This window comes from Hyperoodon ampullatus (genome assembly GCF_949752795.1).
Source record: "Hyperoodon ampullatus genome assembly, chromosome: 2".
In the NCBI taxonomy this organism is placed as follows: Eukaryota; Metazoa; Chordata; class Mammalia; order Artiodactyla; family Ziphiidae; genus Hyperoodon; species Hyperoodon ampullatus.
Window position 1 is genome coordinate 32,821,908 of NC_136915.1, and position 23,826 is coordinate 32,845,733.

A 23,826-nucleotide genomic window follows, 5' to 3' on the forward strand; every position below is an offset into this window, starting at 1 on the left:
CACATGCTGAAGTAATTTGAGGATGACGCCGTAGGATACCCTTGGAGATAGTAAATGTGAACCAAGTTGTTAAGAGAAGTTAACGTAGATTTGCCACGTGGAGGGGGCAGGCAGCACGGAATGGTCGATGACAGAAAGGATGATTTGAACAAGATGGTATAGTGGAGGGCAAGGGCTTCAAATAAGTAGAAAAAGGACGGAGCTGATGAATCAGTGATCTGGAGGTGGCGTTGTGGGAGAAGGTGAGTTCTCCGCAGGATCAGGCCTCTGTGGCGCAGGCATTGTCAGGTGTTGACAGTCATGTTTCTGTTAAAGAGGTGAACAAAATTGAGAATGAAAGTTTGCCTACAAAAAAAAGTGGGGCTCTGTAAGACTTGGGAGAAGGGAGGGAGGGAAGAGATGTGCGGGGCAGGGCATAGTGGGCAGCTCTGAGAGTTTGGTTGGTGAGGCTGGGGAGGCAGCTGGAGTGAGGGAGGACCGGGGAGGAGGGGGTGGGAGGAGAGCATCGATCAAGAGGACCGGTGTGTGGAGGGTGAGATGTAACCCCGCACTATAGTGTCCCGAACGCCAAGGGCACTCCACCCCTTCTGTTGGGGGTTTTCACAACTTTGGCTTTTTGGAGCTTGCTGGGGGCAGGGGAAGCAGGGAATCACTGTGCTCCCCGGAAAATTACGATGCGAAGGAGACTTTGCCATGACAAGATTCTTGAGGCACATGATTCTGTCTAATGCATAAAGTGACAACATGATAAGGACAGAAGAGGAAATTCAGACAGACTGAACCTTCCCAAAACAAGACGCTGTCTCATAGTCCGGAGGAAACTGTCTCCACTGTCCTGGAGAATCTGGGTGTGGGCAAGGCAGTAGTTGGGGAACGTGTTGCCGGGTAGCGCTAAGCCAGTGCCTTCTCCTTGTTTCCTCACAGATGAACGGGACCGTGTGCAGAAGAAGACGTTCACCAAGTGGGTCAACAAGCACCTGATGAAGGTAAGACCCCTTCATGGATGCCACCCTGGCCCCTCTGGCTGCTCCTGATCTGGATCTATCAGTCCCTTCTCTAGTTCATGTTGCTGGCCATGTGCTCCAGTTGATGGGGATACACATGACCTTTTTTTTTTTTTTAAATATCTAACATAGTCCGAATAACGTGGAAACTTCCACTGATCAGTTTCTTGGTGAAGACAGTAACACCTCCATTACCTGAGGAGGCTGAGGTTGAGGATACCGTGGTGTGATTCCTGGGATTCCAAGAACACTTTGCACCAAACTTTACATACTATTTTTTTTTTTTTTTTTGGTGGTACGCGGGCCTCTCACTGTTGTGGCCTCTCCCGTTGCGGTGCACAGGCTCCGGACGTGCAGGCCCAGCGGCCATGGCGCTCAGGCCCAGCCGCTCCGCGGCACGTGGGATCTTCCCGGACCGGGCCACGAACCCGTGTCCCCTTCATCGGCAGGTGGACTCCCAACCACTTAAACCATCAGGGAAGCCCCTACATACTATTTTATAAGCCCCTTTCTTGTTTTAAATTTTTTAACCTGATTACTGTGGAAGGGTGGGGCAGAGGGGATTTTGTTCTCTCTCTTAAAGTATGCAAATCTTGAATGATCCGTTTAATGAATTTTTAAAATATATATATTCAGGTGTAACCCCCATGCAGTTTAAAATACAGAGCAAAATGGCCAGGGTTGGAGGGAGATCTTATTATTATTTTTATATTACTATTTTTAAATAGAGGAAAATCCAAGGCAGAGGCATACTAAATACTCACCTAAGGATAAACAGTATGACTAATGTGGCAGTCAGATTTGAAAACAAACTTTTAAGTTACAATAATTACTCAACTCATAACTGTGAGTTATAATAATTACTGCTCTGGGAAAGATTACCAGTGACCTCTTAATTGCTGTATCTGGTAGCCTAGTTTTATCTTCTTCTCATTTGATTTCTCTGTAGCATTTGACAGTGTTGACTAAGTCACTGCTCCTTTTGCTTTTAATTTATTTTATTTTACTTTATTTATTTATGTATTTATTTTTGGCTGCGTTGGGTCTTCATTGCTGTGAGCGGGCTTTCTCTAGTGGCGAGCGGGGGCTGCTCTTCGTTTTGGTGCGCAGGCTTCTCATTGCTGTGGCTTCTCTTGTTGCAGAGCACAGGCTCCAAGGGCACGGGCTTCAGGAGTTGTGGCTCGTGGGCTCTAGAGCACAGGCTCAGTAGTTGTGGCGCGTGGGCTTAGTTGCTCCGAAGCATGTGGGATCTTCCCGGATCAGGGCTTGAACCCGTGTCCCCTGCATTGGCAGGTGGATTCTTAACCACTGTGCCATCAGGGAAGCCCTCACTGCTCCTTTAAAGCTCTCTTTTATGTTGCCTTCTAGGATACTGCTTTTTCCTCAGTTACCTCTTCCCTCCATGAATGCCTCTTTCACTGGCTTCTCTTCCTCTGTCTGAGTCCTCCATGTTGACGTTCCCTGGGTCCTAACCATTTTCATGTTTTCTTCGGCAGTCTCATTTGCGTTAGCCACGGGGATCATTCGGTTGCATGGAATGCAAGGAATCATAAGTAAAAAGGGATACAGGGTGATCTCCAGAGTCTGGTGTCCGGATGCATCTGAGCTTTATGAAAACTAAACTTTATTGGGCAGTTACTCTCTCTTTCTCTTTTTATGAGGCCTTGTGTTTCTTCATTTTTATATCTTTCTGTGTGTCTCCTACATTTAGTTCTCTGCATTCCTCCCGTTGCTTGTATGTGAGCCACGGTGGCTGTCCCTCAAATGGTAATGTAAACCCCTGCAGCTACATGATTCTAAAGACGCAAACACAAGCAATCTGGTTGGCTGAGGTTTGCTTCTCCTCCATGGGTCAGTGGTCTATCGATTTAGTTCCGTAAACTATGGCGGGGGAGATGGCTACATAAATCAGACATGGCTCGTTAGGGCCACTTGTTTAAGTACAAATGAGGGCAATTTTCTAACTATAAGATTTAGATAAGGAGGTGATGACAGAGCCTTTTCCTGCATTCTTTCCTAAGCCCAGGACCTGTATCTCACAGTGTACTTGACACAGTCATCTGGATGTTACCCAGACATGTCCTATATTCAAGACATCCCAAATTGCTCAAGGTTTTCACTCATGTACCTAGCTGTCCAAGTTAGGAACCTAGAATCATACTATATTTAGTCCTGCCCATCATCTCTCCCTGTCACCAACTACAATCAATCACTTCGAACTCAGAAAGATGCTTGCATCTGGTTTCTCTTCTCCATCCCCATTACCTCTGTTCTAGTCCAGGGCCTCTTCATCTCTTGACTTGGCCGTAATAGTTTCCTAATAAAGTTTTCTGTAAGAACAAATGTAATGATAATGGTAGTAGTTTATTGAGTGCTTACTGTAAATCAGACTTTCTGTACTAAGTCTTTTACATGGATCATCTCATTTAATTCTTCACTGACCTTATGCTGTAGATTCTATTAATAGTCCCATTTTATCAGTGAGGTTCAGAGAGGTTAAATAACCTGTTCAAGGTCATACCACTTGAAAGAAGAACTAAAATACTAGAACTCAGGCAGCCTAAAGTCTAGCACCTGTGCTCTTAACCTCTGCAGTCCTGACACTGGTCTGCCTGCCTTTCCAGGCTCATAGTGTCATATTCCTCTCAGACCTTAAGCTCTTGCTGAACTGTTTGCCATGCTATTTATGACTCTGTATCTTCGCTCATGGGGCTCCCTCTGCGTGGATTACCTTCCCCAACTCTGTTCTGCCTGGACAACACCAACTTAACACCTCCTCAATAGACATTTTCCTGACTCTCCCACCTGGAACTGACTGGCCTTTCCTTTGTGCCCTCCCTGTATTCGTTATGTACTTCTGTTATAGCACCTGCAACATTCATCTTTCTGCCAGATTGTAACTTGAAGGTTGATGTTGTGTCCTATTTTTTTTTAGTCGGGACAAAGTAGGAAGGGAGAGAGACAGGGAGAAAAAACCCTGCAATTTTCCTCTAGTTTCTTCAACATTTACCAGTTAGTTGCCTCTGGTTTGGTGGCACATAACTCTGTCATGGTGCAGAGCCTGTTTCCAACCAGGCATTGTCCCCTGCATAGCCTGTGCTGTAGCCGTACGAAACATCTCACTGCTTCCTAAACACTGTGTGCTTTCATACCTCTTTGCTTATTCATTTCTCTCTCCCTTGAATGCATGTCTTGGCCTCCTCTGCCTGGCCATCACCCACTTACCCTTCAAGACCCAGGTCCAGTATCCCCTTCCTGAGGCTCTGACCTCCATCCTTGGACTAAGTTAATTGCAGCTCCATCTCTGTGCCACACCACTTGGAAGAGATGGGCTTCTGTGTTCACACGTTGGTGTCCTCTGCTCTTTGAGGTCTGGGACTCGTGCTACTGTCTCAGCCAAGTACTGCACCTGGAGCATGAGAAGTATCCAATAAGGATTTGTTACCTTGAGGAAATAATAGCTCAGTAGTCTTTTTAGCTTACAAAGCATATTCTAATCTGACTTGATCCTTACAGTAACCCTGAAGGAGGTAAAGGTATTTTATCCTTACAGTTTTAACAGTTGAGGAAAGTGAGAATTAGAAGAATGAAGTGACTTTCCCAAGGTCATACAGCTAGTGAAGGATGGAGCTAAAGAGCAGTCATGAGTCTTCTGGCCAGAATTACTTGCTGTTACTATTGAATATGCCCCCACCTTGCTCTGCTTTCATACCTCATCTCTTAACAGTCGGAAGAACTGAATTTATCCTGCCTCAAGCTTGTCCCCCTAAACTCTGTAGTTGGATGCAAGTGCTCTGGCTCCCTGCTCTGTACTTGTAGCTGATGTTGCCTGTTGGACCTCTGCCTCAGTTCTGTGTGATGACAGGAGGCCCAGGGAGGGAGAAACTAGACGAACACATAGCATTGTTAGAAATTGGAGGCCAGCCAGAGCTTTACTTAAATCCTTGGCAATTTTTCATCTCTTCTCAGGCCCCAAGCCTTACAGTTCCAATGGCATTTTCTCATCTTGGAATATTTCACAGAGATTCACTGCTCATCAGAATCATTGCTCCGTGTTGGAATTCTTTGAAGTTTGGGCTGAGAATTAGGGATCAAATCTGTTTTTTGTAATTCAGGCATCCTTTGCTTTGCTCCCCAAGTACACATGAACTACATTAGTGTTGCCATTGGCAAGTAGAATGATGTAAGATCAAAACAGCCAAGCCCCTTCAAGTTCTAGATTTAGTTGACCTAATCTCTTGGATTCCCAAATATCTCTTTAGGAAACAGTTTGTTCTTGCATAAGCAAATCAGTTCCTCTTTATTAGCTGAGAACACTGTTGGTCCAATCATAAAAGAGATTTAAGGATGTAAGCATCTGAAATATATAAATAACCTAATTTAGAACACAAGTCCTACAAATCGAAGAGTTCTGCTCATATGCAAGAACCATCAAAAATAAAAACCTAGAGTTTTAAGTGAGATTTTATTTACATTATCCTTGATATATCTCTGGGTTCTGGTAGCTGATAAAGTATCCTAAAGAGAACTTCAAGAAAGGCTGAGACGGGTCTTCCCTGGTGGTGCAGTGGTTGAGAGTCCACCTGCCGATGCAGGGGACACGGGTTCATGCCCCGGTCCGGGAAGATCCCACATGCCGCGGAGCGGCTGGGCCCATGAGCCATGGCCGCTGAGCCTGCGCGTCCGGAGCCTGTGCTCCGCAGCGGGAGAGGCCACAACAGTGAGAAGCCCGCATACCGCAAAAAAAAAAAAAAAAAAAAAAAGAAAAGAAAAAAGAAAGGCTGAGACGATGAGACAGAACTGAGAGCATGAGCTCCTGAGAAGGAGGAGGAAGGCTTTCTCTGGTCAGCGTCTACTGACTGTGGAGGTTAGTGGGTAGAAAGGAAGGAAAGCATTTAATCTAACAAATGGACTAGTTCTTTCCACCTTTAGTCATGTATGCAGTCTAGAAGCAACTGGCCTTCCTGGAATTTTAGTTAAGAATTCCAGATAAACCAGCAAAAGTTTTTAACTCCGAAGTTTTTTACTAATGTTCTCAATTTTTCTCCGCCTGTTTGAGGCTCTCTAGCTGAACACAGGGTGGGAGAATGCTCTAATGGTTCCAGGCCCTCTCTCCTGTGCAGCCTCTGTGCTGTGGCCACATGAGATGGAGACTGGCAGTGGAGTGTAATTTAAGAGGTTGATGGAGTCGTGCTGGTCGGATGCTGAGGAGAGGAGTGTTGCCTTTGTTGCCCAACTGTGACTGTATGGTGGTGGTTTGTGACCATGTCTGCCTAGACCTGAGTTTTCAGGGCTTGATTTCACCCTGAATGCATCTCGACCCCCACTGAAGATTTTGGTTCTACATTTGGACTTGGATTCTCTACTCCCTGAGCATTAGTGCCTGCCTATTAAGTAAAGATACCCTTGGTGGATTTTAGAATCCTCCTCATCCTCAGAGAATCTTTGTTAATCAGGGTTGGCTGTTAGCACTGTCAGATTCCTTAAAACTTAAGGAACTCTCAAAACAGAGAGGCGATAGGATTCTCATCTGCAAAGAGCCTCACACTTTGCTCCCCATCACACTCTACTTACTCCAAAAGGGGCTCTCAGCCCCCTCTCTTATTCCCTGCGTTCGAGCACAGTTCTCTCCAGAGTGAAAAGTCTGTGACAACTGTTATCTGTTTTTTTTAGTATTGGGCTTTTCTGGAGGATAAATTTGGCCTTTGAAACAGTATGGAGTTTTCCCTCTTACAGTTTAGAAATCTATAAATTCAGAAATCCATCTGAAGCTACCAGGCTCACTCTTACTTTCCCGGTATCTTTTAATAAGTATAGATGAGAGTAAATAACATACTCTTCTCTTTAAAACTTTCTCCTCTGACCTATATATTGCTCTTCGACATAATGTGGATCAAGGAAGTTGAGCTGCTTGTGTTTTCTTTTAAGAGTCTTTGAGCAAAACTTTTCTAGATCAGGCTTTCTGCAGGTGTTAAAGAATGCTGCATGACGATCGTTCGTTCTTTTTTTGCGGGGGGGCTCTTATAATTTAGTAATGTTGTTAATATGTTGTTTCTACCCTTCAAGCATCATGGAAGCCTTGTGAGGGGAAAGAGCACTGAACTCAGAGTCAAGAGACAGTGATCTGACACTTTCCAGCTAAATGGTCTTACAAAGTTATTTAACTTCTCTAGACAATGCTTTTCTCATGTGTAAACTGAGTATATTAGAGTTAAGTAATATTTAAAGTCCCTCTGGGCTCAGATCCTGATTCCAAGCACTTAAGTGCAATTTATTCCCTTTGCTAAAGCCACTTGGAAATTGGGGGAAGCTGTTGAAGAAATTGGGGGAAGCTGTTTATTTTTTCATAACTTCAAGCCAATCTTTTAAAAATTGGGAGAGCAGAGTTTTCCTTGGCTTACTAATGCATGTTGATTAGGGAGGATTGGCTTGGTCTCAAAATTTTTAGTTTTTTAAATTAAAAAATTTCATTAATTTTTTTTTGGCTGTGTTAGGTCATTGTTACTGTGCGTGGGCTTTTCTCCAGTTGCGGTGAGCGGGGGCTACTCTTTGTTGAGGTGCGCAGGCTTCTCATTATGGTGGCTTCTCTTGTTGCGGAGCATGGGCTCTAGGCGCGTGGGCTTCAGTAGTTGTGGCTCACGGGCTCTAGAGTGCAGGCTCAGTAGTTGTGGCTCACGGGCTTAGTTGCTCCGTGGCATGTGGGATCTTCCCGGACCAGGGCTCGAACCCGTGTCCCCTGCATTGGCAGGCGGATTCTTAACCACTGCACCACCAGGGAAGCCCCATTCATTAATTTTTAAAAATAGCTATGTTGAGATTTAATTCACATATCACATAATTCACCCATTTAAAGTGTACATTTCAATGGCTTTTATTGTATTCACAGAGTTTCGCAGCCATCACCACAATCAATTTTAGAATATTTTCCTCATCCCCCAAAAGAAACCCCGTACCCTTTAATCATTATCCCTAACCAACCCCCCATCCTCTCCCCCAGCCCTAGGCAACTACCAGTCTACTATCTGTCTCTATAGATTTGCCGATTCTAGATATCTCATGTAAATTGAATCATACAATATGTGGTTCTTTGTAAGTGGCTTCTTTCACATGTCATTTGGATTATTTTCACTTTTTGGCTATTGTGAACAATGAATGCTGCTATGAACATTCATTCATGTACAAGTTTTGTTTTTGTTTTTTTTCTGGACATATGTTTTTAATTCTCTTGGATATATACCTATGAGTGGAATTACTGAGTTGTATGGTAACTTGTGTTTAGCCTTTTGAGGAACTGTCAGACTGTTTTCCAAAGCAGCTGCATCATTTTACATTCTCACTGGGAGTGTATGAGGGTTCCAGTTTCTCTATAGCCTCATGAACACTTATTATCTGTCTTTTTGATTATAGCCATCCTGGTGGTTGTGAAGTGGTATCTCACTGTAGTTTGATTTACATTTTCCTTATGGCTAATGATATTGAGCATCTTTTCATGAGTTTGTTAGCCATTTGTACATATTCCTTGGAGATTTCTAAAGAACTAATTTTGATGGTGATTTTCACAGGGAGTACAAACAGGCAAGGACCTGGATAGTTGAAGTTTTTCACTCATCTTGTTTGTTAACAGAGCAGCATGATTATTTGTTGGAAAGAAACATATATATGGATGATTTCTGAGCACTCTTGGCTTCACTTGGCTGCCTCTAATACTTTTCTGGTGCTTAGTCCACCAGACTTTTTCTTAGGAGATTTGTGGAAAACTTCAGAGGCAATGTAGCATGTACAAAAATGGTGAAGACTTTAGAAGGGGGCAGACCTGGATTTGATTGGCCTGGTCATTAAGCTGTATGATCTTGGGATGTTAATTGAGCCCTCCAAATCCCCCCTCTGCATCTGAAAATTTTTTGAGGTAAAAGCACTAGTAAGTGTTAGCTAGTTCTTTCTCTTTTTTTGATTATCATAGTTCCTCATTTTTTTTATTATTTATTTTTATTTTATTTTTGGCTGTGTTGGATCTTTGTTGCTGCATGTGGGCTTTCTCTAGTTGCGGCGAGTGGGGGCTTCTCATTGCGGTGGCTTCTCTTGTTGCGGAGCACGGGCTCTAGGCGCGCGGGCTTCAGTAGTTGTGGCTCGTGGGCTCTAGAGCGCAGGCTCAGTAGTTATGCACGGGCTTAGTTGCTCCACGGCATTTGGGATCTTCCCGGACCGGGGCACGAACCCATGTCCCCTGCATCGGCAGGCGGACTCTCAACCACTGCGCCACCAGGGAAGCCCCTAAATTTCTTGTAAGGTGGTTGAATTTTGCTATTCACAGGTGTAAAACATAACCGGAATTTTCAGAAGGAGATATTGGAGCCTTGATGTAAAACTAACTTTACATTTCAAGTACTTCCTTTTTCTTTTCAGCACTCCATGGTGTTTGGTATCCTATTGATAACACGATCTCACCTGGTACGCAACCCTATGTAATTTATTTAAATAATTACTTGATGACCACTCCTGATTTTTATACCCTATGTTCAGGTCTTACCTGTCAATAATAAATCCCTCATTATTGTTTCTTCTCTTCTCTTTTTTTAATAAATTTATTTTATTTTATTTATTTATTTTTGGCTGCATTGGGTCTTCGTTGCTGCGCGCAGGCTTTCTGTAGTTGTGGCGAGCAGGGGCTACTCTTCGTTGCAGTGTGTGGGCTTCTCATTGCGGTGGCTTCTCTTGTTGTGGAGCACGGGCTCTAGGCGCGCGGGCTTCAGTAGTTGTGGCACTTGGGCTCAGTAGTTGTGGCTCGTGGGCTCCAGAGCGCAGGCTCAGTAGTTGTTGCGCACGGGCTTAGTTGCTCTGCGGCATGTGGGATCTTCCCGGACCAGGGATCGAACCCGTGTCCTCTGCATTGGCAGGCGGATTCTTAACCACTGCACAACCAGGGAAGTCCCTGTTTCTTCTCTTCTTAACCCTAATATCAAGTATTTAATAATTTCTGACTTTTTAAAACCTACTGTTCATTTAAAATCTGTTTTCCATTCCACCACTCTCTAGAAAATTATTCTCACAAAAAGCACTCTTATTTGTAGGAAAATTCAGAAAGCCTTTCTTAGTCTTCGTCCTCCTTGTCCTGTAGCATTTGATACTGGTGATCATCTCTTCCTTGATTATACTTTCTTGGTTTGTTGCCTACCTCTTTCACTGCTTTTTCCCCTACCCGCCCCCCCTCCTTTGTTGATTGCTTTCCCATCTCCTGCCTTCTAATTTTGGCTGTTCCCTCAGGCTCAGTCCTTAGCACTCTGCTCTTCTTTTTTGCCCTAACCCAGAAAGCCCAACATCTCCCATGTCTTTAGGTAGCACCTCTATGCATATGACTTCTCAACTTAAGTTCTCAGCTGCCCCAGATTAAATTCTGGTATTTTCAGCTGCTTCGAGAACATTTCCATTTGTAGCTCCTTTGCTGTTGTTTTAAATTCAACATACTTCAAATTGAACTTGTCAAATCAAACTTCCTTTCCAACTCCTATGACCTGCTAATTTCTTGAGTGGTGCACTGTGGTTGAACCCTTGGACCCACATAAGGGAGGGGTCTTGAAACCTTAGAGCCACTGGTGTGTTGGAGTCAACTGTCATGGGCTCGTGAGAGCCAAATATTAAACTTTCAGGAATTTTGTGAGCTATTTGCTGAGCACAGCCATTATTAAAAATTAAATTATGTAAACTTAAAATTAAATAAATTATATTTAAAATAAAGGTAATAAATATTCAAAGCTCATCACTTCAGTTACTTTACTATGTTATTACCATCTGTGCTGTTGAGGTCAGTTACGTCTGTTGTATCTCTCTGATGGAAATTCTATATATTGGTGTGCTACTGTACATTTCTTCCCAACATTGCTTTTAGTGATATTATATTAATAGCTTGAAATTGGTCATTTCAAGAGAGTATTTACACCATGGAAATCAACAAGTGATACAAGTCTGAGGTAAATGTATCATTTCATTCATTGTCTAAACTTAAGAAAGTGAGGGAGAAAATGTTAATATTGCAGATTAAACTAAAATGTGTGTCATATTGTCAGTAGCACAAAAAAATTGAAGAAATATTCTTTAAATATTTGAAACCTATATTTAATTTTTAAATATTTGAAACCTGTTATTCAATTTATCATGAACCATTTTCTCCAGTTGGATTATCTACCTGTCAACTTCTTATTCCTTCACACACACATACAAACATGCATGTCTTGCATGTTTCCACCCCTATACCCAGCCTTATGTGGTTTTCCCCTCCTCTTTCTTTCTACCAAACATTTTCTAATCCTTCAAGTCCTTTCTTTTCTAGGAAGTTTACTGAGATGTTTCCAGCCTTTATCTTTTCTGATTTGCAATCTGTTTTTTTAAAATTTATTTATTTATTTATTTATTTATTTATTTATAGCTGTGTTGGGTCTTCGTTTCTGTGAGAGGGCTTTCTCTAGTTGCGGCAAGCGGGGGCCACTCTTCATTGCGGTGCACGGGCCTCTCACTATCGCGGCCTCTCTTGTTGTGGAGCACAGGCTCCAGATGCGCAGGCTCAGTAGTTGTGGCTCACGGGCCCAGTTGCTCTGCGGCATGTGGGATCTTCCCAGACCAGGGCTCGAACCCGTGTCCCCTGCATTGGCAGGCAGATTCTCAACCACTGCGCCACCAGGGAAGCCCCCTGCAATCTGTTTTGAATGCTAGAATATTATAGTTGGAAAGGATTTATAGTTCAATCTTCCGTGTGAATGTAGAAATTCCAATATCCTAGTCTCTGTTTGAAAAACTCCAGTGACTAGAAATCCACTATTCTGAGAGTAACCCTTTCTCTTACTGTCTAGAAAATTATGTTGAAAAGAATCTTCTTCCTTGTAATTTCCAATTGTCTTCTGATTCTGTGTTTGAGCATATCACTCAGTGAAGTTGTCACTAGACATGGAATGAATCAGTCACTTTAGGCACTTTCTACAGCTATGTGACCATAACTTCTCAGAGCCTTAGCTTCCTCGGTTTCTGTTATAGAATGGGAGTAATAAATAAACTTCACAGGGCAGTTGTTTGGATTAAGTAAATAAAATGAGATTATGTCTGATTACAAAGCATTGTAGTAATGGCAAAGACTAATAGCAGAAAGACCAAACTGAGGCCAGTCTTTCCACTTGTGACCTTAGGCAAGTTACTTAACCTCTTTGTGCCTCATTTCCTCATGTGTAAAACAGGAATAACAATACCTACCTTATGGATATGAGGGATAGATGAGATAACATCTAAAGCATTAGCACAATGTTTGACATTACCCACACATTTTTCTAAAGTGATATTTATTTGTTTTTGCATAGTTTCAGTTATAAAATTAGAATTGCTTTTTCCCAAAAGGAAAGTAATTATCAAGTTCACTATTAGAAGTATGTGGTAAGGGGCTTCCCTGGTGGCGCAGTGGTTAAAAATCAGCCTGCCAATGCAGAGGACACGGGTTCAAGCCCTAGTCCAGGAAGATCCCACATGCCGCGGAGCAACTAAGCCCGTGCGCTACAACTACTGAGCCTGCACTCTAGAGCCCGCGATCCACAAATACTGAAGCCCGTGTACCACAACTGCTGAAGCCCACGCTCCACAACTACTGCAGCCCTCGTGCTTAGAGCCCATGTTCTGCAACAAGAGAAACCACCGCAGTGAGAAACCCGCACACCGCAACAAAGAGTAGCCCTCGCTCGCTGCAACTAGAGAAAGCCCGCACGGAGCAACCAAGACCCAACTCAGCCAAAAATAAATTTAAAAAAAAAAGTATTTGGTAAGAAAGAGGTTAAATTAAGGTACACCGTATGCAATACTGGGTATCTAGCATTTTAGTTTCCTTCGTAGCACTCTGGAAGGCTTTTCTGACTCTGACTGGTCTCATCTGTCCATCACTGGCTCTCATTTCACATTTTGGTCCATAATAATTTCTGAGATGTTTCAGGATGATTAAGACTCCCCATCCCTAGTCCAAACTTGCTGGAGTATTTTTCATGGTTGGCTGGAGTGTGTAATGGATCTGGCCTCAATTTATTTATTAATTATAAATTTACTTATTTATTTTGTATTTATTTTTGGCCGTGTTGCGTCTTTGTCACTGCACGCGGGCTTTCTCTAATTGTGGTGAGTGGGGGCTACTGTTCGTTGCCGTGCGTGGGCTTCTCATTGCGGTGGCTTCTCTTGTTGCGGAGCACGGGCTCTAGGCGCGCGGGCTTCAGTAGTTGTGACTCACAGGCTCAGTAGTTGTGGCTTGCGGGCTCTAGAGCGCAGGCTCAGTAGTTGTGGTGCACAGGCTTAGTTGCTCCGCGGCATGTGGGATCTTCCTGGACCAGAGCTCGAACCCATGTCTCCTGAATTGGCAGGCAGATTCTTAACCACTGTGCCACCAGGGAAGTCCCTGGCCTCAATTAAAAAAAACACACATACACTTCTGTTAAGTGTTACTATTTCATATATATTGTACTCCAACCTGAAAATTCCTGAATTTTTTGTTGTTTCCAGTTTCAAATTCTTTAATTTGTGTTTACCTAGGACCAGAGATTCTTGTGTAGATAATAAAATAATTCAAGATAGAATAAAAATCAGTCTGTTTCACTCTCATGCACAGGTCCGGAAGCACATCAATGATCTTTATGAAGATCTGCGGGATGGCCATAACCTGATCTCTCTGCTGGAGGTCCTCTCAGGCATCAAACTGGTGAGCTCCTCTCTTCTCCTAATGAGTTGACCTCACAGGTGTGGCCCTATTAATGACATATGGGTCCACCTTGTTGAGTGCTAGGGCAGTGGCTGTCAGTGTGTTACATGGGAGGAAAAAGTAGTAGAGGTAATTGGTGGACTTTATTTCTAACTCAGACTTAACACTTTATAAATGATGTAATTTCATCTTAATTTAACCTGATGTATCATATATTCTCATTTCTTGATGGAATTAGGTATCGGTTCTGTTCCTTTCATATTTGCATGTTTTCTCCTTACTTGTTCTTTATCTATTTATAGATGCTAGTGTTTCAGGAATAGCAGATTTACATTTAAAGATTTTTGAATAAGGTGTATTTTTCTTCCTACAGCTTTATTTCTAGTCTATATAGACTCCTCCTATTTTCGCTTCTACTATGAATTGTTCTATTTATATATTCAACAAAGACCTGAAATTTACATTTAAAAGCCCAGGTGTTTAGAGTCATTTTTTTTCCAAATCACCTCACTTTCTCCCTTCTGGGATTCACTGTCTTTCACAGGGCTGGAGAAGTGCTGAAGTTGATGTCTGAGCATAGCCCCAGACGGAGTACTCTGGGCTCCTTGGATAATTAAACATGCTTGCTTCCTCCCCAGATGTATTAAATGTGGCTTGTGGAAACACTTACCTATCTGAGAGCAAAGGCTGTCTGAACCTCTTGGCTCATGAGTTCTTACCTTCACTTTGAGGGATCAGCGTAACCTCTCTGTGGGCTCATTGTTTCCTATATGGGAGCCTAATGGAAGCCTGTGATCCTGTGCAGCTCCTGCTCTATCTCAAGCGTTGTAGACAACATACTTTTCATTTAGAAAAGGCCAGGGCTGAATACTGGAAACACCTGTGAGGGAGGTGTGCTCTGGAGAGGCACACCGCTCGAGGAGCTGGTGGAGCCAGCGTGCTCACCGCCTTTGGTGAATTCTTAGTCATTGTTTGTTGTGTTTCAAGGGCAGGATTTGGCACATTAGATTTCACTCCCTAAGTAATAGCTTCTTCCACGGTTGGAGCTTGCCATCCCCTGGGGCCTTTGTTTTGGTTTCACTTTTTTTTTGGTCTTACAATAGAATTAATTTTATAATGTTTAATGGCCTAAAATTGACAGATGCTTTTATTAACATAGCCAGTACATATGAATTCTAGTTCTTCTCTGGCCCTCATTTATAAATCTCCTAAGTAATCAGAATTTTACTTTCACTGTGCTGGACTTAACAGTGCTCACAAAGTTATATTTTGGGCAATTTGGCTGGTATATTTGATGAACTTGTAGTGATTTTATATTGAAAAGTGATTCTTTTCAGTGATGTTGCTTAAAAAACAGGTTAAAACCACTCCAATCTAATTTCTTTTCCTAACCTTTGAAAACCTACAGGTGTTTATGGAGATAGTCATAAAATATCATCTTTTCACAAAAAACCACCCAAATATGTCTTTCATGGTTATTCTCATCCTCCTCTCTGCCTTACTTGATTCACAGAAGTAGGGAGGGTGGGTGGCTGTGGAGAATTAAAGCTGTGTTTCAACATAAGAAGTGTTCAATATAACCATCTGCTCTGGTCTTAATTTGGTTTTTGCATCTTTCTGGAGGTGGGAGGGTATTTTCATATTTATTTTCACCTTTTTTTCCCTGAATTCATTTCCTTTTCATTTATGTGTTGTGAATCTCCTGTTACTCTGTCGTGTCTTTGTCTCGGTTGGTGGCCAAAGGAGCCAGCAGGGCTGAAGACCCTCCGTCTGGTGAGCATGCCCTCCTGGCGCCATACAGACAGCGAGGAGCAGGAGGAAGATGATGATGATGTAGTAGGTCCTCCTGGGGCCACCAGCATCCCAGCCGGCACTGCAGGGCCATCAGAGAGTTTGGGGTTCTCTAGGTCTTCAAGTAGCTCAGTTACCAGTTGCCTTCTTCCCTGTCCACCTGGGAATTTGGGTCCCAAAGAAAGTGGTTAAAACTAATTGTGCCTCTTGCCACTGTTTAGATGATCCTGGAGTGGGAATTGTTTTGCTTATCTGAGAGTAGCTGGCACGAAAAGAATAATGGTGTTTGGTGGCATCAAGTCCCTTTGTGACCTGGAGACCCATGGCTTTCTGGTGGCCTTGCTGTGTTTTCTGAGTCTAGATCGCAGAGTCGTGGAAAGCTTAGTTGACAGCATGACAGTTATTGCTTATGACTCCACACTCCAGACTAACGGGGACTCTCCATCTCTCTGGCCTCCAGGTTCTCACCACACACCATGTCACTTGTTTTCAGAAGAGCCTGGTGTTTGCAAACCACTCACTGCATGGAGATACTCTGCTTGGTCAATAACATCTCTAGTTGCTGTAGAGGACAGATATTTAACTTGCATGTTCTTAAGGGCCTTTTTGGTGGGGAATACTTAGGAGTAAAGATCAGAGTGTGTAAGAGGGCCATTTTCTGCTTGCAGGCTCTAAGTTATAGCCTATGATCTTTCTCCAGAAAGAGGGATTAGGCAGTATCCCCATTCCCTGTCCTCTTAAAGTCATCTTTTCACCTCATTGATCTCCCTTCCCATTGCCTTAGAGTCTTCAGTTTCACAGGCTCTGTCATCTTCTAAGCTATAGTCACAGTTAGTTTAGCTGAAATGACTGAGAAGAGGTTCTCACTAAGAAGATTTTTCCTAAAACTTTGACTTATGAAGTCATCCTGTTTCACAGAGAGGCCTCATCCTCTCTGTCGATTACTCTGGTTTGGGAGTTTTGCTTAGAAGGGTTAGGGGACCCCCACAGAGATGCTTCCACCCCATCTTTCCACATGGTGGGTTACTTTTTGCCCATTTCAACCCGGGGCAGTGTTTCTTCTGTGCAGGTGCCCACAACAGAGCTACCTTGTATTTTATTGGCCTTTAATTAGTACCAATTTGACATTTACAAATGAATTGGGTATGATCTAGTGAGAGTAATGTTTTAGTCCCAATTGTAGTAAAATAAAAACAGCATTGGAAAGTGGGCAGGAGAAAATGTTCCAGAGGTAGGTAGCCGTCCCTGCCTGTACCCACTGGGGAAACACTTCCTGCACTTCTGGAGGGATAGGAGTTGAGCAGTGGACGAGGCGGTGGGGACAGGCACCAGGGGCACTGGGTGAAGGTGGGCCTCTCCCCTGTGGCTTGTATGACATCCAGGACTGAGTGACTGGCAGGAAATACCTTTCTTTGGAGGACCGTGTTGAACAGCCCTACATCATCAAGGTCTTTTTTGCTCTGGGTATTTCATACTGGGGTAAAGGGTGGCTTTGCTACACCAACACCCATCTTCCTAGAAAATAGGTTTCTTCCTGATTTCTGCCTTCCATTGTAGGTTTTTTCACTTGCTTGTTGAGCATGTGTAACTCCTCATTCCCTACTATAAAATTGGCTACCTCTAGTTTCTTTTGCCAGGTTTGTAATACACTTGGCTCTGTCCATCACTGTGCAGTATGCAATAGGACTTTCTACCCTTCCTTACAATAGCATTTAACTGCGATTCGGGGAGCCATAGAGGCAAGTCTTTGTTCCCATTAACGTCACATCCAGAATCAGGTTCTGCCACGTACGACTGCAAAAGAACCCGTAGAGGAGCTGCAGCACTACCTAAGCATTTGCATTCACATGGGCTGTGTGTTCATGGGGATCCTAGTGGTAAACAAGGCATTCTGGGGCCTCAGCAAGCATGGTGAAAACACACACAGATCCTGCCCTGGGGGGTGCTTTATGTGATGCTCCCACGCCTGGCTTCAATCATGAGGAATTCTTTGTGGTCTTTTAGTCCTTGAAATGAAAGAGGAAAGAGGTCTGCATGGGTAAATTGGTGTAGCTGAAATTAACATCCCTTTTGTTTGTTTGTTTGCAGCCCCGGGAGAAGGGCAGGATGCGTTTTCACAGGCTGCAGAATGTGCAGATTGCCCTGGACTTCCTAAAGCAGCGACAGGTAAGAGTGTCCCGTGTGTTCCCCATTCTGCCAGGGAATGTTGGCATCGGGTCCCTAGAAGTTCTCAGTGCTCCTGGTAAGCCCTCAGTAAATCTGACCGATGCAGTTCTGAGTCTTGCTTGCTAGTGAGCAGCTGTATTGTGTTTGGACAAATCATTTGGAGGTCCTTACATAGAGTTTGTGGCCTGTCTGAGGGGGAGAGTCTTAGAGAAGAGCAAGATATAAAAGATTGACTCACCTCGGGTGGAGGTCAAAGGGAAGATGAAAAATAAACCAGCACAGAAGATGGGAAAAGGTACATCGTCTAGGAAGAGGGAAAACCAGAGTGCTCCGTCATCATGAGAACTGGGTGAGGGGATGGTCAGGATGGCTGAACGGCTCATGGAGCTGAGGCGAAGGGCTCAGCTGTGCAGCACTGGTGACTTAAGAGAACAGCCTCAGTAGAGCAGAAAAGTGTTTAGGACATAGGAAAGAAGCTTTTCCCTCCCTAGATAAAGAAGGAAGATGGCAACATATTTTTAGACACAGGGAGAGAAGCCAGTGAAGAGAGGAGAACAGAATGAGAGTGAGGAGTACGAGTCAGAGCGTGTCACCCTGGAAGGTGCCTTGGAGACCCTCTAGTCCAGCCTTTTTGTTTCATACGGAAGGAAACTGAGAAATGACCTGCCCCAAATCACACAAGGTAGAGCAAAGCTGGGACTTACACCCAGGTCTCCTGCCATTTGTTTAACGCTCCTTCCATGCTGCTTTCTACACACGTTTCTTCCTCCCATTGCTTCCTAATTGATGGAACGAAGCCCAGGGATTGAGGGATGAGATACAGAGCACAGCTGACGTGGTTTCTTTGAAAAAGAATGGGAAAAATGCCTCTTCTGAGATACAGGGAGGAGGAAGGAAGGAGGGATAAAGACACAGAGAAAGTTTGTGGAGAGGAGGAAGGTGGATGGATAAGGGAGTCAGAGATCATCTGCCTAGAGAGCTGTTTGGAAAGATTTGGTATAGCTACAGTCGCCAGGCAACAGCACCGGTCACGATGACCTTAGATGGTACACATATTTTTGGAGTTAGTTCATTTTTGTCACTCTTACCAGTAATTCTCATTAACTTGGGAAATTCTTTTTCTGTGTACTCCTGTAGCAGTTTGCTTCTAATATAATACTTATTACTTTATTGTTATTTGTCTGTTTGCTCTAATGCACTGTAGGCCCGTGAGGACAGGGAACGTGATCTTACTTAACATTTTTATCTTCATCACCTGTCATCATGAATGGTCCATAATCAGCACTTAATAAATATTTGTTGAATAAATTGATAAATGAAAAGAGGTAGGAGCATCGGAGGCTGACATGTTTAGGGGACTGGAGAGAGCAGCGTTGGAATGTCTGTATGTAGAGTTACAGGAAATCAGGGAGGGCCTTAATGGGCAAAAGGTGAATGAGAGGAACTGATTAGCTAGCAATGTAAGTGAGGATGGAGAGGAGATTGGTTACTTGGCTACAGTAAAAATGTGAGCGGTTAACAGTGGACACAGAGAAGGGCAGAGAGAACTCTAGGGCAGTTCTTGCTTATGGTGAGGTTGTAGCTGTGCAGCTGGCCAAAGCAGAGTGAAAATGAAAGTCATCAGAAGTGGGAAGGCAGACGAGTTGTACAGATGGGTGATACTTGGGTCATCGAGATGAGTGTGACAATTACCAAGAAAGGTGATAGAAGATGAGGTAGGAAAAGTAGGAGTTAGGTGTGAAGTCTCCAAGGAACAGATTGGCAGAGGTTGGAAGGTGGCTTGGCCAAGGAAGGTAGACTTCAGAAAACAAGGGGAAAGCTGACAGAGTTGGGACTGAGGAACGTGGACTTGGCTGATACTGCCAGCCTGCCAGCTGTGGGCTGCTTGTGGTTAGAAAACCTGCACTTAAGGAATGTACAGTGGAGAAAGGACAGTCTCTTCAATAAGTGGTGCTGGGAAAACTGGATAGGGACATGTAAAAGTATGAGATTAGATCACTCCCTAACACCATACACAAAAATAAGCTCAAAATGGATTAAAGACCTAAATGTAAGGCCAGAAACTATCAAACTCTTAGAGGAAAACATAGGCAGAACACTCTATGACATAAATCACAGCAAGATCCTTTTTGACCCACCTCCTAGAGTAATGGAAATAAAGACAAAAATAAACACATGGGACTTAATGAAACTTAAAAGCTTTTGCACAGCAAAGGAAACCATAAACAAGACCAAAAGACAACCCTCAGAATGGGAGAAAATATTTGCAAATGAAGCAACTGACAAAGGATTAATCTCCAAAATTTATAAGCAGCTCATGCAGCTCAATAACAAAAAAACAAACAACCCAATCCAAAAATGGGCAGAAGACCTAAAGAGACATTTCTCCACAGAAGATATACAGACTGCCAACAAACACATGAAAGGATGCTCAACATCTTTACTCATTAGAGAAATGCAAATCAAAACTACAATGAGATATCATCTCACACCAGTCAGAATGGCCATCATCAAAAAACCTAGAAACAATAAATGCTGGAGAGGGTGTGGAAAAAAGGGAACCCTCTTGCACTGCTGGTGGGAATGTGAATTGGTACAGCCACTATGGAGAACGGTATGGAGGTTCCTTAAAAAACTACAAATAGAACTACCATATGACCCAGCAATCCCACTACTGGGCATATACCCTGAGAAAACCATAATTCAAAAAGAGACATGTACCAAAATGTTCATAGCAGCCCTATTTACAATAGCCCGGAGATGGAAACAACCTAAGTGTCCATCATCGGATGAATGGGTAAAGAAGATGTGGCACATATATACAATGGAATATTACTCAGCCATAAAAAGAAACGAAGTTGAGCTATTTGTAATGAGGTGGATGGACCTAGAGTCTGTCATACAGAGTGAAGTAAGTCAGAAAGAGAAAGACAAATACTGTATGCTGACACATATATATGGAATTTAAGAAAAAAAAATGTCATGAAGAACATAGGGGTAAGACAGGAATAAGGACACAGACCTACCAGAGAATGGACTTGAGGATATGGGGAGGGGGAAGGGTAAGCTGTGACAAAGTGAAAGAGCGGCATGGACATATATACACTACCAAACGTAAGGTAGATAGCTAGTGGGAAGCAGCCGCATAGCACAGGGAGATCAGCTCGGTGCTTGTGACCGCCTGGAGGGGTGGGATAGGGAGGGTGGGAGGGAGACGCAAAAGGGAGGGGATATGGGAACATATGTATATGTATAACTGATTAAATTTGTTATAAAGCAAAAAAAAAAAAGAAAAAAAGAAAACCTGCACTTAGACCAGAAGCAGGTTGTCCCACTCCCAATATACAGAAGAGGAAACTGAGATACAGAAAAGGGAAAGAATTTGCCCAGGTGTCTTGGTCCTTCAGGTTGCTGTAACACAATATCACAGCCCTGGTGGCTTATAAACAACAGAAATTTATTTCTCACAGTTCTGAACACTGGGAAGTCCAAGATCAAGGCAGATTTGGTATCTGGTCCTGGTTCAGGGATGGCTTTTAGCTGTGACCTCACATGATGGAAAGGTCGAGGGAGCTTTCTGGGTCTCTCTTATAAAGATACTAATTCCATTCCCTCAATACCTAATCACCCCCAGAAGGTCCCACCTCCATATACCTTCAGATTGGGTATTAGGATTTAACATATGAATTTTGGAGGGACACAAGCATTCAGTCTACAGCACCGGTCACCATAGTGTAAGGGAGAAGTGAGGCTTCTGTTTGAGGTCACTAGGTTCTTTAGTACATGAAAGATTTCAGTTCAATTGAAGAGATAAGGGAGGGCAGCTTCAGGACGGTTTGCCACAGTTGTCAGGACCTCCGTGAGGGTACAGCAGACACTCGCAGGGGTGGAGGTGGAAGTGGAAGTAGGCTGGTTTTCCTAGGACCCTCTTGGTTTCAGCACTGAAAGGCCCACATCCCAGGAAACCCCTCAGTTTCCAGCATCCAGGGATGGTTGGTCACCCTGGTGGGGGAAGGGCCTGTGTGTCTGTGCACATCGTGTTGCTGGAATGAGATTTTAGGAGTAAAGCATATGCTATGGGAGGTGTGGGCAGGTGGGGATGTCTGCAACAAAGGAGGGGAAATAGGCGGGAGCAGGCCAGAGACCAGTGAGGGACAAGGGGCAGATCTCCCCCTTTCAACCTTGAAGAAATAAGAAAGAAAAAGAAAAAAGTCAGGGCTGTGGTGACTTAATTAAAAAGCAACTCATAATAGCATGTGCTTGCAAGGTTGCTTTGCTGGTGGGATTGCAAAATGGTACAATCACGCTGGAAGATACTGGGTTGGCCAAAAAGTGCCTTCGCTTTTAAAGTAAAAATCAGACACATTTTTCGTTTTCACCGAGAACTTTATTGAACAAATATATTCACCCTTTTGTTCCACTGCTTTCTGCCATTTTTCAGGCAACTTCATAATTCCATCTTCCCAAAACTTTTTATCTTTTTGAGCAAAGAACAGTTCCAGGTGCCTTTTACAGTCTTCCAGGGAATTGAAATTTTTTCCATTAAGAGAATTTTGTAAATACCTAAATAAATGGAAATCTGAAGGTGCAACGTCTGGTGAGTACAGTGGGTGAATCAAAACTTCCCAGCCAAGCTGTAACAGTTTTTGCTGGTCATCAAAGAAACTTATGGTCTTGGCGTTATCCTGATGGAAGATAATGAGTTTTCTGTTGACTAATTCTGAACGCTTTTTGTCGAGTGCTGCTTTCACTTGGTCTAATTGGGAGCAGTACTTGTTGGAATTAATGGTTTGGTTTTCCAAAAGGAGCTCGTAATAGAGGACTCCCTTCCAATCCCACCATGTACACAACATCACCTTCTTTGGATGAAGATCGGACTTTGGTGTGATTGATGGTGGTTCATTTCGCTTGCCCCACAATCTCCTCTGTTCCGCATTATTATACAGTATCCACTTTTCATCGCCCATCACAATTTGTTTTAAAAATGGAACGTTTTCATTATGTTTCAGTAGAGAATCACAGGCGGAAATACGGTCAAGAAGGTTTTTTTCACTTAACTTATGTGGAACCCAAGCATCAAAGCGAACATAAACAAGCTGGTGCAAATGATTTTCAACGCTTGATTTGGATATTTTGAGTATGTCAGCTATGTCCTGCGTGGTATAATGTTGATTGTTCTCAATTAATGTCTCTATGTGATCGCTGTCAACTTCAACTGGTATACCTGACCGTGGAGCATCGTCCAGCGAGAAATCTCCAGCACAAAACTTCGCAAACCACTTTTGACATGTTCGATCAGTCACAGCACCTTCTCCATACACTGCACAAATTTGTTTTTGGGTTTCAGTTGCATTTTTACCTTTCTTGAAATAATAAAGCATAATTCGCCAAAATGTTGCTTTTTTTCTTCAACATTAAAATGGTTACACAAAAATTCACCAACTTTGATGTCTTTTTTTAAACGCACACTGATATGACAGCTGTCACATACAATCTAACAAAATTGTTTTGAATGAAGTTAAAGACAACTAAGTGCTACTAGAGCCATCTTACGGAAAAAAACGAACAAACCTTTTGGCCAACCCAACAGTTTGGCAGCTTCTTACAAAGTTAAACATATACCATATGACCTAGCAATCCCACTCCTGGGAATTTACCCTAGAGAAATGAAAACATGTGCTCGCACAAAAAACTGTACATAAATATAGGAGCTTTATTCATAATTGCCCCAAACTGGAAACAACGCAAATGTCCTTCAATAGATGAGTGGATAATTACAGTGTAGTATATTGGTATAGTGGAATACTCCTCCACAATGAAAAGGAGCAAACTGTTTTTACATGCAGCAACTTGGATGGGGATTTCATGGACATTATGCTGAGTGAAAAAAAGCTATTATCAAAAGATTACATACTGTGTGATTCCATTTATATGACATTCTGGAAAAAGCAAAATTGGGAACAGATCAGTGGTTGCCAGGATTTAGGGGTGGGGGCAGGGTTTGACTACAAAGGGGCAGCTCGAGATCACCTTTTTGGGTTGACGTACCTGTTCTGTTATCCTGACTGTGGTGGTACTTACACAAATCTGTACATGTGTGAAAACTCAGAACTGTACACCAAAAAAACCCAATTTAACTGCATATAAATAATG

General features: G+C 43.1%; 1 protein-coding gene across 2 annotated transcripts in view; it reads left to right on the forward strand.

Annotated features, from left to right (window-relative positions):
- Positions 1 to 23,826, forward strand: part of MACF1 (microtubule actin crosslinking factor 1) — a gene marked incomplete at its 5' end in the record, with an annotated part of 343,134 nt that overhangs the window by 120,375 nt on the left and 198,933 nt on the right. Inside the window, 4 exons of one of the 2 annotated variants that reach the window (XM_079698745.1) lie at positions 925 to 986; positions 13,627 to 13,716; positions 15,460 to 15,552; positions 17,596 to 17,673. In XM_079698745.1, coding sequence (XP_079554871.1) covers positions 925 to 986; positions 13,627 to 13,716; positions 15,460 to 15,552; positions 17,596 to 17,673 — 323 coding nt within the window. The remainder of the gene's footprint in view (positions 1 to 924; positions 987 to 13,626; positions 13,717 to 15,459; positions 15,553 to 17,595; positions 17,674 to 23,826) is intronic. The other variant, XM_079698746.1, reaches the window with a different exon arrangement.